The 15,954-nt window shown below is 44.2% G+C and overlaps 1 protein-coding gene across 2 annotated transcripts in view; it reads right to left on the bottom strand.

Annotated features, from left to right (window-relative positions):
* ATF1 (activating transcription factor 1) overlaps window positions 1-15,954 on the bottom strand; it is a 55,721-nt gene that overhangs the window by 19,002 nt on the left and 20,765 nt on the right. Inside the window, exons 2-4 of one of the 2 annotated variants that reach the window (XM_082246116.1) lie at window positions 3,755-3,853; window positions 2,502-2,627; window positions 2,315-2,412 (exon numbers count right to left, since the gene is read on the bottom strand). In XM_082246116.1, the coding sequence (XP_082102242.1) occupies window positions 2,315-2,412; window positions 2,502-2,627; window positions 3,755-3,847 (317 nt within the window). In that variant the 5' untranslated portion in view covers window positions 3,848-3,853. The remainder of the gene's footprint in view (window positions 1-2,314; window positions 2,413-2,501; window positions 2,628-3,754; window positions 3,854-15,954) is intronic. The other variant, XM_082246117.1, reaches the window with a different exon arrangement.

The following is a 15,954-nucleotide window of genomic DNA, read 5'->3' on the forward strand; positions in this document are numbered from 1 at the left end:
CCGGCTCGTTCCCTAACAAGTCCGCGCGTGTGACCGGCGGACCCGATGTCCGCCGGTCACTCGCGATCGTCCGCTGTGAAGGGAGAAAGGCAGACGGCTAATGTAAACAAAGCCGTCTGTCATTCTTCCCTGTGTAACAGCAGAGATCTAACGGTCCTGCTATGTAGGACCGTAGACCTCTGCTGTTACATGTAAAGCCACATCCCTGCACAGTTAGAAACACGCCCCTAGGGACACACTTAACCCCTCCCTCTCAAAAAAGTTAACCCCTTCCCTGCCAGTGTAATTTTTACAGTAACAGTGCATATGTATAGCACTGATTACTGTAGTAATGTCACTGGTACCCCCAAAAGTGTCAAAAATGTCAGTCAAGGGTCCGATCTGTCCGCCGCAATGTTGCAGTCCTGAAAAAAAAAAAAAAAAAAAAAAAAAAAAAAAAAAAAAAAAAATCGCAGATCGCCGCCATTACTTGTTAAAAAGAAGAACAACGAAAATTACAAAAATCTTTCCCTTAGTTAGTAAACGCAATAACTTTTGCGTAAACCAATCAAAATATGCTTATTGTGATCTTTTTTTACCAAACATATGTAGCAGAAAACAAATTGGCCAAAAATGTTAAAAAATTGATTTTTTTTTTTTGGAATTTCATATAAATAAATTTGAAAAATATTGTTATTTTTGCAAAATTGTTGCTCTGTTTATAGCGCATGATCAAAAAAAAAAAAATAAATAAATGAAAAAAAAAAATCGCACAGGTGATCAAATACCACCAAAAGAAAGCTCGATTTGTGGTGAAAAAAAGGACGTCAAATTAGTTTAGGTACAGCGTCGCAGGACCGCGCAATTGTCCGTTAAAGTCACGCAGTACCGAATCGCAAAATAGGGCCTGGTCAGGAAGGGGGTAAAATCTTCCGGGGCTTAAGAGGTTAAAATCGATGAAAGTTTTTTCCACGTTTAAAAAAATTACTGCGCAAATACCGTGTGACATAAAAAGTTGCGACGACCGACATTTTATTCCCTAGGTTCTCTGCTAAAAAAACATAAATATATAAAATGCTGTTTGGGGGTTCTGAATAAATTTCTAGCAAAAAAATGTTTTTTACATGTAGGAGACGAGTGCCAGAATAGGCCCTGTATGGAAGGGGTTAAACTTTATTATGCCATTATTATAGCCTGGATATGGAATTGTGTTGCAGATTTAGAAAAGGCCAGTAGAATTGCGCCAAAGAGATAGAGTGTAAGGCCTCATGTACACTACAGTTTCTAAACTGAAGTTTTTTCAGCAGCCCCTGAACTCCCCTCAATGTTATCTTATGTGTGCGTGTACAATCAGTAGTTTATAGTAGTTTAGAGGCATTTACAGACATTTTTTTGAAAGCAGAAAAACTGCGTTCAGAAATTAAACGTTTACCAGCATTTCAAACGCCAAATGCTTGTAACCGTGGTAAACTGTGTTTATAAGCGTTTTTAAAGGGGAAAACATTTCTGATACTTTTTGAACATATAAAAATGTTAAAAAAACATAAATTGCTGTTGCCTGCATCAATAGATAAGTCCAGTAGCGATGAAAACTGGTCCTCTCGCAATTTTTCTACATCTTTGGAGCTTCAGCAACTGCAACATCAGGAGCATTTCCTCACACATGCTCATGATGGGATCCATAGTGAAAAAACACAAAAAATAAGACCGCTATATACAAGCACACTACTGCTGCTGCTCTCTCTTCTCTCACAGAATGGCTGAAATAGGTAATAATTTACTTGATTTTCATGCATTGTGGGCATTTGTGAGAGTCTCCTGAGGTTATCTTTAAAAAAATGCTTCAAACCTCAAATGCTCAAAAACCGCTGCTAAACTTGCATAAACATGGCATGTAAAAGCTGTTAAACTGAGATTTCTCACTGTCGGTTTCCAGCTGTCAAGTTTCCGGAGTTAAGAAAAAGGTTTTCACCTGCCCTGTGTACATGAGCCCTAATGTATGGAACTGCAAAGGAAAGGGAAATAATGGGAGCCTGCTTCTCGCCAATATAGCTTGCCAGAACAAGGGGCTGGGGCTTTGACAGGTGGAGCTCCGAGGAAAGGCGAAGTCCCTCCCTCACATTTTCCTTCATTGATAAAAAATTGGAATCAGATTTTCATCATCGTTTTCGACAGTTGACTTAATATGAATTTTCGACACTGAAAAACATGCAGCTGAAAACTGATGGAAATATATTCATCGACGAAATGACACTGAAACGTGGTTTAACTGTGCATTCTACCACCCCAAACCCCACATCTAAATTAGGCCCAACAGTTATGGGTTTCCACTTACCCATATGACAGCCGACGAGATAAAATGCGGGCCTTCCTGGGGGTGTCAATACTGTCCGAGGAATCCTGTGAGTCCTCACTTTCTGATATTGAAGAAGCCTACAGACAAAGAAATCACCATGTTTTATTGGTTATGTGACTTCAATCCTACACAACACAGACCAAGATTATCTGTTAGAAGCAATTACCGTTGATGGAGCAACCTGAGGAGAATGAATGACCGATGACTGTGCTGACTGAATTACACCCTGAACTTGGACTTGTTGATCCCCAGGAAGAACAACAGTCACGGGAGCTGTGCCTCTTAGAGACATCTGGAACAGGATGGCAGTTATGAAAGCAGTTAACCAAAGAGTAAATACAGTGTATAAAAGACAAACTAAATCCAGTGGATATGACCAAAACATTAGTGCTCATACGCAAGTATGAACTTAAGCCAATATATCTACTAGTGAGAAAACATGGCTGTCATTATAAAGTCACTGGAGGCCTCTCCATACAGTTAAACAATCTGTTCACACTGGTTTTGCTCCTGGAACTACTTAGAATTGTTTGAATATTGATATTGTATCTCTAAGATAGTTCCGAGTCCTTGTTGAAGAACACTGGGCTGTGTTGTTTTTATGAATGGGTAATGGTGGTGTTGCCCAGAGTGTGTGGTGCTGTGGACAGCTGTTGAGTGATATCACATGAGTGACATTTATATTGGTGTCAGGTCGGATCCATTTCTTGTGCACACCCCAGACTTAGCCCTTCACATGCAGTATGTTTTTTTTTTTATTATGGTTTTTATTGGTTTGTGTGTGCACAGCGCATGTATCTGGAAGAACTGCAATCAGGAGAGACCGGTCACAGCTGCGTGTTATTGTGTTGAGAATGGTCATTTTAAGCAGTCACCTCTCCTGTGTTTGCTAAGCAAGCACTAGTTAGTGCGAAATGCGTCCACTTTATCCCCTGCTCCCCCCCTGCTGTATGGTTTGAGGTTTTTGGCATTTTTACATTTGTAATAAAGTGAATGTTTTTTTCATAAGTGCAGGCACTTTAATTTTTTTTTTTTGTTTTCGCTATGCATATCTACCAGTGAGAAAACATGGCAACCATCATATGGTCTCTAGAAGCCTCTCTATGCACAACCAGTATGCGGTAGGCTTTGGAGTTCAAGTTTGCATCCTAGAAACACGAGGAATAATCTGAGCACTATGGACAATGCTGTTGGCTCCGACACTATTCTTACAGCGTTCGCTATGCCAAAACATGTCTAGCATGCACTATATAGTCAAACACTTCTAGCAAGTAACACTAAGCTAATCAAAAAATAAAACAAAATAGGATAGAGTGTTTGTTAAAATGTGTATGTGTGTGGTTTTATTTTTTTGTTCCTACTCCTGGTGACTACTAGTAATGCAAGAAAACTAAAAAAAAAAAATAAAGTCAGCTGTACCTGTTGAGCAAGTTGGGCAGCTTGGAAGGCTGAGAAGGAAATGGTCTGGATAGTCTCTGTACTACTGTTGCTTTTCTTAGAGACTTCTTCCATAATAAACTGTAAAGAAAGAATAAAAGTAACTTAGCCATTTTCTCTTATACAATATGTTTATGCAATCATTCTGATTTACGGACTTTGTGCTTTCTTTCATAAAGTAGTAGGATGACAGGGTTTTTCAAAAGCCACGTATAACTAAGCCACCGAATAGTAGGCTATATTGAACCAAAATCTATTTACTCAGCTTCTTAAAACATAACAGATTCTCCCAAAAAAATGTAGTGGGTATAGCTACAAAAGGGTCTTTATACCGCAGACAAATGTACAAAAACAGCCTAAATATACTAAGCTCAAGTGTGAATGTAGTTTAAAGCCCATAACACACTTACCGAAACTGGTCTGGTTCAGCAGAAGCAGCTCCGTTTCGGTAAGCGTTTACTGCTGTTCATTCAACAGAAGGTGGTCTAACGATCGCCTTCTGTCAAACGGTCATGCTGCAAGACCATCACTTACACTCAGTTTGTTAATGTGGGGATCTTTCAGGCTTTTTTTTTTTGTTAAACCCACTGGTAGAACAAAAAAGAAAAGACCAAAAAAAAAAAAAAACAAGCCAGCAACAGATGGTTCGAATCTCGGCTGGTTCAGTAGGAACCGGCCGAGACTCGAACCACGTATAGGCAGAGACTTTATGTACCCAAGTTGAAGGCTCTATCAACTTGGGTACAGCCAGCCTGTCAGATTTTTATGTGATTATAGCCACTAGCAATAATCACTGTGTTCTCCTGGCAGTGGGAGAACACAATGGCTCTGCGGGATAGTCAGTGTTGATAGAGGGAATGTAGCAATTTGCTTTACTGCAACCTGTGGTTGCAGAAAAGAAAAGAAAAAGATCGCTCCATCTATGGCCGGCCTTAGTCTCACTTTCTGCACGTAGAAGCTTACTTGTCTAAAATGCATGCTTCTGTAGAACTCCGTTCGCTGAACTGGGGAAAAAAAATTGGATTTTTGTCTTACCGTAAAATACGTTTCTCTGAAGTTCATCAACATTGACAGACACAGCTCCTGATCTTCTTAACCATTGGGTTATACTGCTCCCTACAGGAGTAGGGCACTAGGCAGAAAGGTTTTGACTACGCCTATGGGCAGTCCCAGGGGGTATACTTCCACTCTCAGCCATAGGCACTCAGTTTTGTTACAAGAAGTGTCAGAAGAAATCCAACTCCAGAGAGAAGTGGGTGCTGTGTCCTTCAATGCACATCAGATAAATGGATTTTACGGTAAGAAAAAAAATCCCATTTTCTCCATCGTTCATTGACAGACACAGCTCCTGATTTAACCATTGGGACACCCCAAAACAGTGTTAAACATAAAGGGGTTGGCACAGCAGAAAAAAAAATTCCCCAAGGCTAAACCATAGCCAACCAGGTAACATGGAGCATATCCAAGAACAACTGGAGCTCACCTGAAAAAAATACACCTTTAAAGAGGACCATACCAGCCTTCAAAACCTTGCGGCCAAAGGAAGCATCCGCAGATGCCAACACATCCACTTTATAAAATTTTGTAAAGGTGTGCACAGACGACCAGGTAGCCGCCTTGCAAACCTGCATCACTGAAGCCTGATGACGGAAACACCATCTGTCTGATCCACCTGGAAACGGTCACAGCAGAAGCAGACAACCCCTTCCGAGGTCCGTCCCTGAGCACAAATAGTGAGTCTGGCTTCCTAAAAGACTCCGTAGCTGCCAGGTACACACTAATTTCCCGAACCACATCCAAGAAATGCAAGGCAATTTCCTTAGGATGTTTTGGCCTGGGACATAGGGAAGGCAACACAATGTCTTCATTCAAATGAAAATCAGACAACCTTTGGAAGGAACGACGGACAAAGGCGAAGAACAAACCTTATGTCTGTGAACCAAGTAAGGTGAAGGACAAGACAACGCCGCCAGCTCCGACACCCTGCGCACAGAAGTGATTGACACTAAAAAAAGGCCACCTTCTGGTATAACATAAGCAGGGGAACCTCCCTAAGATTTTCAAAAGGAGGTTTCTGGAAGACTACAAGCACCAAAATTGAGGTCCCAAGGTGGCAGTGGACACCGCACCAGAGGAGCCAAGTGTTCGAACACCCTGGATAAAGTACGCACCCAGGAAAGTGTGGCTAATGGTCGTTGAAAGAACACCGCCAAGGCCGAGACCTGGCCCTTGACAGTACTCAAGGCCAGGCACTGCTCAACCCCGTTGGAGGGAGGTCAAGATCTGAGCCACCGAAAAGGAGAAAGGATGAACCCCAAGAGACTCACACTACGCAATGTATGACTTCCATGTACGATGGTAGATCTTCTAACAGCGTAGGAATCACAGAATCAGACAAACCGCTCTTTCAGCACCTGGCTTTTAACAGCCAAGTCGTTAAAGTCAGCGACTGTAAAGCAGGATGGAAAATTGGTCCTTGGGACAGCAGATCTTCCATGAAAGGAAGTCTCCAAGGAACATCAGCAACCAGCCGTACCAGATCAGCATACCAAGACCAGCGAGGCCAGTCTGGAGCCACCAAGATGACCGGAATCCCTTCTGCCTCCATCCTGCGCAGAAGTCTTGGCGAAAGCTTGAGAGGGGGAAAGGCGTAAATCAGACGATACTGACCCCACGGGGGCACCAGCGCGTCTGTGGCACCAGAGGGTCCCGACACCGTGCCACAAACCTCTGCACCTTCCTGTTGAGTTGAGAGGCCAACAGGTCCACCTCGGGAGTACCCGACCAGAAGCACAACTGATGAAACACCTCCGGATGAAGTGACCATTCCAACGCCTGTCGACTGAGGTAATCCGCCTGCCAATTTTCCCCTGGATTGTGTACAGCAGAGATGGCTGCCCACCTTAGAATGCCTTCTACTTCCGGAGCCGCGAGGACACTTCTTGTGCCTTCTTGGTCATCACAAGGAATCACATTGAATTTGCACTGAAGACCCCTGAAGACGATCTGTCCAATGATCCAGAGATGGTCTGATCGCCCGGAGCTCCAGTACATTTATCGGCAGTCTGGACTCTTCCAGTGTCCAAACCCCCTAAGCAGAATCTTTTCCGAGGTCGCCTCCCCATCCGGACAGACTGGCATCCGTGGTGACCGCCATCCAGTCCAACACAGGGGGAGAAAGGATTTGACCTGGCAAAGAGCAGGAGAACAAAGCCACCAGATCAGGGATCCTCTTGTACTCTTGCTCAGATTGTCTATAGACTGTGGGTTCTTGTCCCATTTGACCAGAATCTCCCTTTGCAGAGATCTCATGTGGAACTGTGCAAATGGAACCACCTCAAAGGCAGACCCCATCCAGCCCAGCATCCGCATGCAAGTCCGAAGGGATGACCGTCTGCTGGACAACAGCTGTTGAATTATTTCCTGCAGTTCCTGGAGTTTTCCCAGAGGAAGGAACACTCTGGCTAAGTCCAGAGTCAGACCTAGATAGTCCAGATTTGTGGATGGAACCAGAGCAGACTTCTGAAAATTCAGAATCCAGCCGAACTCCTGCAGAGTTAGTATTGTAATCTCCAGGTTTTCCAACAGAGCAGAAGGGTTCGCCCAAGTAGCCCAGTACCGCAATCCCCCGCTGATGCAACAATGCCACTTGGGCCAACACTTTCATGTGAAGACCCGAGGAGAGGAGGCGAGACCAAAGGGTAACGCCACAAACTGATAATGCTCCTCTCCCATGGCAAAACAGAGGAAGCACTGGTGATCAACACATATTGGAATGTGAAGGTAAGCATCCTTGATGTCGATAGAAGCAAGAAGATCCCTCTGATGCAGAGATAACACCACCATGCGAATGGACTCCATTTGGAACTTCTGCACCCACACAAAGCAGTTTAGCGCCTGGAGGTCCAGAATTGGACACCTTGCCCTCCTTCCTGGGGGCTGTAGACTGTTTTGAACAAAACTCCTGAAAATGTTCAGAAGTCGAAACAGGGACAATCCCCCCCTTGGCTCAGCAAGTCTTGCACTGCCCCAAAGAGAGCCCGTAAGCGGTCTGGGGATAGGCGCAAGTTGGAGGGAAAAAAACTTTCAAGGAGGGTAAGAACGAAACTCTATCTGGTAGCCGGACCGTATGACTTTGTGAACCCTCTTGTCCTGTACCAGGGGGTCCCGGGTCCAGAAACTAGAGAAGACGTTCCCGCACCCCACATACGGGTGAGGTCACCCCTTCATGCAGAAGGAGCCTTGTCCACAGGTCTGGAGAAGCCTGCTCTCAGCTTGCCACACCAGGTTTGTTTGGATCCTCCATTACCCTGGAACGCTAGCTGATGGGGGCACACTCCTGACACTCGCACACTATTTATAATATCCTTTGAATTCCACTGGATACTACCAGTATCTTTCCAATATAGACAGGTGTCTTGTCCCCGCATGGTGAGCTATATGTGTGACTCCTTGAAGGCCAGTGTGCACCCCACCAACCCCTTGTGGGAACATGGGAGAAACCCTCTCCTTTGGGTGGATCTTATAGCCATGGAAATGATTTCTAGTTATTAGTTGAATGTGACAATTTTGTGATATTGTCCTTTGCTTTCAGCAATGTGTGATAATTGACATGATTTACTTATTCTTTGTAACCACAGCTCATATTATACGCTTCTGAATTTTACAAAGTTTTTTTACAAGAATACTTTTTTTCAATAAAGAATAAATATTTTTATACATTTATATTCTTACTGGTATTCGCTGCTAGAAAAAAAAAAAAACCCTGGGGGGAATTTTCCTTTCCTTCTCTCGGTTACATTGGAGTGTGCAACCTCTCCATATTATGTGTGGTCCTTAATAATAACATGCCTAAGGACCACTGCTGAGAGACCTTCAAAGAGGCATCAAAGACAAACTGCAGCCCCTGGACCAACTGGTCCGCCAACTGAGCAAAGGCAGGGGAAAGCTCCCCCCCCCCCTCCCCATTCCCCAGGTCCCAGCGTAAAAGCTTGTCCAACTCAGGCCGGTTTTTACTATTGCCCTCTTGGTGTCACAAACTCTGACCAAGTGCCGTACCAGCCACAGTGTACATATGGCGGGCCACAGCCTCCGCTTTTCTGTCAGCCGGGTCCTTAAAAGACCGGGAACTCCTCAACCGGAATTATGGTGGCTTTGTTTAACCTAGAAACCGGAGAGTCCACAGGTGGGACAGTCCACTTTTTAACCAGGGAGTCCTCATAAGGGTACCACATAACAAAACACTTAGGGACCACAAGGGGGCATTTTGGACCACACCACTGTTTAGCGACAATTTTGTCAAAGTAAGCAGGAAAGGGGGGAACACACTTGCCACTCTGGAGGGTTTGTGGGTGCTAAAAGAACAGATGCATCCTCCATTTTTAAAGTCTCAAGTACAGATACAATCAGTGCATCCACCAGCACCTTTTCATGCACGGCTACAGGAGCAGAGGAATCATCCTCACGATCTGAGAAATTTAGGATCTGATGCGACTCAAGCCAAGACCAGGTCGTATGCGACATCGCGAGAAGTTTAACTCACAGACCAGCTCCCGTCCAGTGGTGCTATGTCGAGGCCAATCAAGTGCGGAGCTGAGACCTGCGCACGCGCGCTAGCCAGACTGGAGTGACCACTGGATTTTAAAAAATATCCAGCCCGTTGCCCAGTCCAGCAGCTGCTTGTAGATTCCCCCAGGAAAAATCCATTAAAAAGAAAAAAAAAGAAAAAATTTGCCAGGGCCAAAGATCCCAGCAATGAATTAGGTCCTTACTCCCAACTAGGCAGAAAAAAACAGAGTGCCTATGGCTGAGAGTGAAAGTACACCCCCTGGGACTGCCCATAGGCGTAGTCAAGCTTTTTTTCTGCCCAGTGTCCTACTCCTGTAGGGGACAGTATAACCCAATGGTTAAGATGATCAGGAGCTGTGTCCGTCAATGAACGATAGAGGAAAAAACCTTATCCAGTGGTATTTAGGTGAAAGGCATGTTTTGCCAGGCTACATAGGCACTGCATCATCCAATAATTTTGGACACTGCAGCAATTCTCTTGTATGTAACTATAAAGCTGTGTACCTGCACTGCAAGAGGACTTGGAAAAAAAATAAATTAAAAAAAAAGTCAAAGTCAATGCAGAGCAAGCATCCAACATCCATGCATCCATGCATGCACATTAGATTTCTGTAAATTTCAGAAGGCATTTAGACAATGTGTTAAAGAAAAAAACTAAACATGTTCAAAGAAAATAGATAAAGTGGCAATCTCTTTATAGCCCATACCATCAACACACTTGTAGTCACCTTCCGCTTAGTTGCAAAAACTCTCAGGTATGGGGAGCATCATCAACCCTGTGTAGGCTCTGACATCCACCAAAATGGAACTTCCACATCTTGGCTTCCGGAGAACATAAGAGCATGGGTATGCATCTCTTACTAACCCACTCATGCTCACTTTGCTGTGTATATGTTTATATTCTGTATCTATTACGGTCAAGAGAAAAACGCACGTGCAACTCAGAAAGACCTGATGGGTTCAAAATGGAATTTATTTGAATTTCTGCACTTAATCTGGCTAACTCGTCCAAAGGTTTCTTGTTTTCTGTCAGTTCTCCAGCCCGAGTTAGTTCAGAAAAAGGCAGGTCAAAAAAACAGCATTTATTTCATTACTGCCGTCACAGTACTTTTCTAGAAGTTCTCCTTACATTCCAGTTTCTACAGTAAATGCACTAAATAGGCTCAATGTGCATATTTGTTTCAGCTCAGTAACTTATGGCGCTTTTCCACTGTATGGAACCGAATGGTTCGGCTCGCTTTTGTGCTTTTCCACTGCTGGTACCGCATGGTACGGTGTAGGAACGGTTCGGTACGGCGGCGCTTTTCCACTGCATGGAACCGAACGGTACGGCTCTCTAAAACAGTACCACCTCGATTGTGGTTCCAAGAGGTACCATACCGGCACCATATCCCACAATCCTTTGCATGCAGTCACTACTAGCCACTGATTGGTCAGAGAATCGTTGTTATCCCACCCACTTAACTTTAGTACTAATTTAGTGGAAAAGCAAACCATACCAAACTGTACCGAACCGAACCGTTCCAACACCGTACCATGCGGTACCAGCAGTGGAAAAGTAAACCGGGCCAAGCAGGGCCGAGTAGAGCCGAGCCGGTACTTGCAGTGGAAAAGTGCCATAAGGGTATCGAAACCAGAATGTCTACATGACAGGTAGGAGAAATCCGCAATCACAGTCTCTGTACATTGCTCTCAACAGTTTTTAAGAGTCTAAAAGAGAAAAAGTGAAAGAACCATCTCACAAATCAAGGGATGTCTTCTGAAAGGGAGACTATCACAAAGTGTCCTGGGATATGACACCATTGAATGCTTACTAAACACAATTAAGCTTATTTCACAAGCAGAGTTGATACACTGTAACCTTCACTAAACCCGGATTACACTGACTGATAACAATATTGCCTCAGCTTTACACATTCAGAAGCCTATTCCTATAGGTGGATCATATATTTCCTGACTATCCCTCATCCATGCAGAAATATAGAACCCCGTTTTAACTTTTCCAAGTTTTTACTATTCCTGTACTGCAGTCAGGATGCATTAACAGCAATGTGGGTGTCTGTTTACATTATTAACTAGTGCGCTGTTGGGGTACAGATGTCCTGTGCTGGTAGCATACTGGATATTTCGAATGCTGCTCAGCACCGAGCACAGCTGTTCGACACTCCCCCTGCATGGTGCTCAAATCAAGCATTCATTCTCCCTAAGTAGTGCTGTTGATTGGAACACTGTGCAGGATGTTTGTCAGACCGCTGTGCTTTGTGTTGAGCAGTCTGCATCTCCAGGTGCATGCACAAATTTTGTGTAGCACAGTGCAATGCACTGATTTCTTTTCCCCCCCAATTACCAATTTACCATGCTTCGTTCTTCACTGTAACTGTGTGAGGGCGACTATCTTTGTAGAGCATTGCTGCCTCATGTCAGAGCTGCTCTCCTGATTGACTGGTGTTCTGATAAATGTTCAAAAAGCAAAATAGGTTCATAAAGCAAATATCCACAGAATAAATAAAGTAGAGAGATGCAAGCAGTGCAGATTCCTCTGCAGCTTGCTGCACAGTAGTCGCATCCTCTCAGGAGACTAGCAGAAGTAACCGTGCCTTCAATCTCAAAATGTAGCTTTAAAACTAGGGGCTGAAGGCCCAGGAGTTCCTAGGCACACTCACATATCGGCAAGTGCACGGCTATTTATCAGAAGTCATTCAAACTAAGGGTACATTTTGGCACAATTAACATTTCTAGATGGTACTTTTTACATAGCAAACCTATAGTTTTGGGTTCAGGGCCATGTAACTTGTAAAGGAAAAGCAGAGATTTGCACATATGTTCAGTTGCCTTCATTTCAGGACACTGCTGTCTCTTGTTGATATGATTTTGACTCAAGATAACCTCTGCTTATGAATTCTCATCACACCCACAAAAACATGGTTTTAAAAAGATTTACTTAAAAAGGGAATCTTTCAAAAGGAAAGTACCTATGCGGGACAGATCATTCCCTGACTAATGTGTCACTTACAAGTTCTAGGGCTATGGCTTAGCCCCAGAACAGGTTGAGCGCCACTATATTTATACCGTATCTCACAAAAGTAAGTACATCCTTCACATTTTTGTAAATATTTTATTACATCTTTTCATGTGACAACACTGAGACCCCGTTCACACTGGGGCGACCTGTCAGGCGACCTGGTCGCCTGACAGGTCGCCTGCCATAGAGAAGCTGTGGACCCGTTCTAATAGGAGCGACACAAGTCGCTCCGACTTAGAAAAAGGGTCCGGAGCGTCTTTGGGGCGACCTGGAGCGACCTGCATTGACTTCAATGTTATGAAGTCCGTGCCGGCCGCTCCGAGGTCACGGTGCGAGCAGCGCACCGCGACTTGTGAGGTCGCCCCGGCAAGTCGGATCGCTCTAATGTGAACTGGCTCTGAAGAAAATATACTTTGCTACAATGTAAAGTAGTGAGTGTACGGCTTGAACAACAGTGTAAATTTGCTGTCCCGTAAAAATAACTCAACACAGCCATTAATGTCTAAACCTCTGGCAACAAAAGTGAGTACACCCCTAAGTGAAAATGTCCAAATTGGGCCCAATTAGCCATTTTCCCTCCCCGATGTCACATGACCTGTTAGTGTTACAAGGTATCAGGTGTGAATGGGGAACAGGTGTATTAAATTTGGTGTTATTGTTCTCACTCTCATATACAGTGGGTACGGAAAGTATTCAGACCCCCTTAAATTTTTCACTCTGTTATATTGCAGCCATTTGCTAAAATCATTTAAGTTCATTCTTCTTCCTCATGAATGTACACATAGCACCCCATACTGACAGAAAAACACAGAATTTTTGACATTGTTGCAGATTTATTAAAAAAGAAAAACTGAAATATCACATGGTCCGAAGTATTCAGACCCTTTGCTCAGTATTTAGTAGAAGCCCCCCTTTTGATCTAATACAGCCAGGAGTCTTTTTGGGAAAGATGCAACAAATCTTTCACACCTGGATTTGGGGATCCTCTGCCATTCCTCCTTGCAGATCCTCTCCAGTTCTGTCAGGTTGGATGGTAAACGTTGGTGGACAGCCATTTTTAGGTCTCTCCAGAGATGCACAATTGGGTTTAAGTCAGGGCTCTGGCTGGGCCATTCAAGAACAGTCACGGAGTTGTTGTGAAGCCACTCCTTCGTTATTTTAGCTGTGTGCTTAGGGTCATTGTCTTGTTGGAAGGTAAACCTTCGGCCCAGTCTGAGGTCCAGAGCACTCTGGAGAAGGTTTTTGTCCAGGATATCCCTGTACTTGGCCGCATTCATCTTTCCCTCGATTGCAACCAGTCGTCCTGTCCCTGCAGCTGAAAAACACCCCCACAGCATGATGCTGCCACCACCATGCTTCACTGTTGGGACTGTATTGGACAGGTGATGAGCAGTGCCTGGTTTTCTCCACACATACCGCTTAGAATTAAGGCCAAAAAGTTCTATTTTGGTCTCATCAGACCAGAGAATCTTATTTCTCACCATCTTGTATTCCTTCAGGTGTTTTTTAGTAAACTCCATGCGGGCTTTCATGTGTCTTACACTGAGGAGAGGCTTCCGTCGGGCCACTCTGCCATAAAGCCCCGACTGGTGGAGGGCTGCAGTGATGGTTGACTTTCTACAACTTTCTCCCATCTCCTGACTGCATCTCTGGAGCTCAGCCACAGTGATCTTTGGGTTCTTCTTCACCTCTCTCACCAAGGCTCTTCTCCCCTGATAGCTCAGTTTGGCCGGACGGCCAGCTCTAGGAAGGGTTCTGGTCATCCCGAACGTCTTCCATTTGAGGATTATGGAGGCCACTGTGCTCTTAGGAACCTTAAGTGCAGCAGAAATCTTTTTGTAACCTTGGCCAGATCTGTGCCTTACCACAATTCTGTCTCTGAGCTCTTCAGGCAGTTCCTTTGACCTCATGATTCTCATTTGCTCTGACATGCATTGTGATCTGGAAGGTCTTATATAGACAGGTGTGTGGCTTTCCTAATCAAGTCCAATCGGTATAATCAAACACAGCTGGACTCAAATGAAGGTGTAGAACCCTCTCAAGGATGATCAGAAGAAATGGAAAGCACCTGAGTTAAATATATGAGTGTCACAGCAAAGGGTCTGAATACTTAGGACCATGTGATATTTCAGTTTTTCTTTTTTAATAAATCTGCAACAATGTCAACAATTCTGTGTTTTTCTGTCAGTATGGGGTGCTATGTGTACATTCATGAAGAAGAAGAATGAACTTAAATGATTTTAGCAAATGGCTGCAATATAACAAAGAGTGAAAAATTTAAGGGGGTCTGAATACTTTCCGTACCCACTGTACTGGTCACTGGAAGTTCAACATGGCACCTCATGGCAAAGAACTCATAGGATCTCGAAAAAAGAAGTGTTGCTCTACATAAATATGGCCTAGGCTATTCGAAATTGCCAAGACCCTGAAACTGAGCTGCAGCATGGTGGCCAAGACCATACAAAAGTTTAACAGGGCAGGTTCCACTCAGAACAGGCCTCCTCATAGTCAAAGAAGTTAAGTGCATGTGCTCAGCGTCATATCCAGAGGTTGTCTTTGGAAAATAGACATACGAGTGCTGCCAGCATTACTGCAGATGTTGAATGGGTAGGGGATCAGCCTGTCGGTGCTCAGACTATACCCCGCACACTGCATCAAATTGGTCTGCATGGCTGTCGTCCCAGAAGGAAGCATCTTCTAAAAGATGATGCACAATAAAGCCCGCAAAACAGCTTGCTGAAGACAAGCACACTAAGGACATGGATTACTGAAACCATGTCCTGTGGGCTGATGAGACCAAGATAAACTTATTTGGTTCAGATGGTGTCAAGCGTGTGTTGAGGCAACAAGGTGTGGAGTACAAAGACAAGTGTTTCTTGCCTACAGTCAAGCATGGTGGTGGGAGTGTCATGGTCTGGGGCTGCATGAGTGTTGCCGACACTGGGGAGCTACAGTTCATTGAGGGAACCATGAATGCCGACATGTACTGTGACATACTGAAGCAGAGCATGATCCCCTCTCTTTAGAGACTGGGCCGCAGGGCAGTATTACAACATACCGACCCCAAACACACCTCCAAGACAACCACTGCCTTGCTAAAGAAGTGGAGGGTAAAGGTAATGGACCCACACACATTTATTGAGATTGTCACTTTGCACTTTGAAAGAGGCAGCGTAGCACTACACCAAACTTTGTCATTTGTCTAAAGCTAAGGATAAGCTCCAAGTGTCAGCAGCAGCCTCAAAACATACCTACCCCACCTACTCACCCCCCACAATGGCGCGAGAGCCCCCTTCAAACTTTGTAAATGGGGTTTACTCAGAACAGAGTCCAGTCACTAGTAGTATACCACAAGGCTCTGTACTAGGTCTTGTTCTATTTAATCAATATGTGATATAAAGGATTGGTGAGTAAGGTATGTGTTTTTGCTGATGACAAAAAGGTGTGCAATAGGGTTGATCTCCCTGGAGGTGTCCAACATGGAGCATGATTTGGCACTGCAGGAAGGTTGGTCAAAGCAGTGGAAATTGCAGTTCAAGGTTTCCAAATGTAAAAATAGTGCACCTAGAAAAAAAGAATCCCTTCAGAGAGT

Source organism: Pelophylax lessonae, assembly GCF_965119305.1.
Source record: "Pelophylax lessonae genome assembly, chromosome: 2".
Classification (NCBI taxonomy): domain Eukaryota; kingdom Metazoa; phylum Chordata; class Amphibia; order Anura; family Ranidae; genus Pelophylax; species Pelophylax lessonae.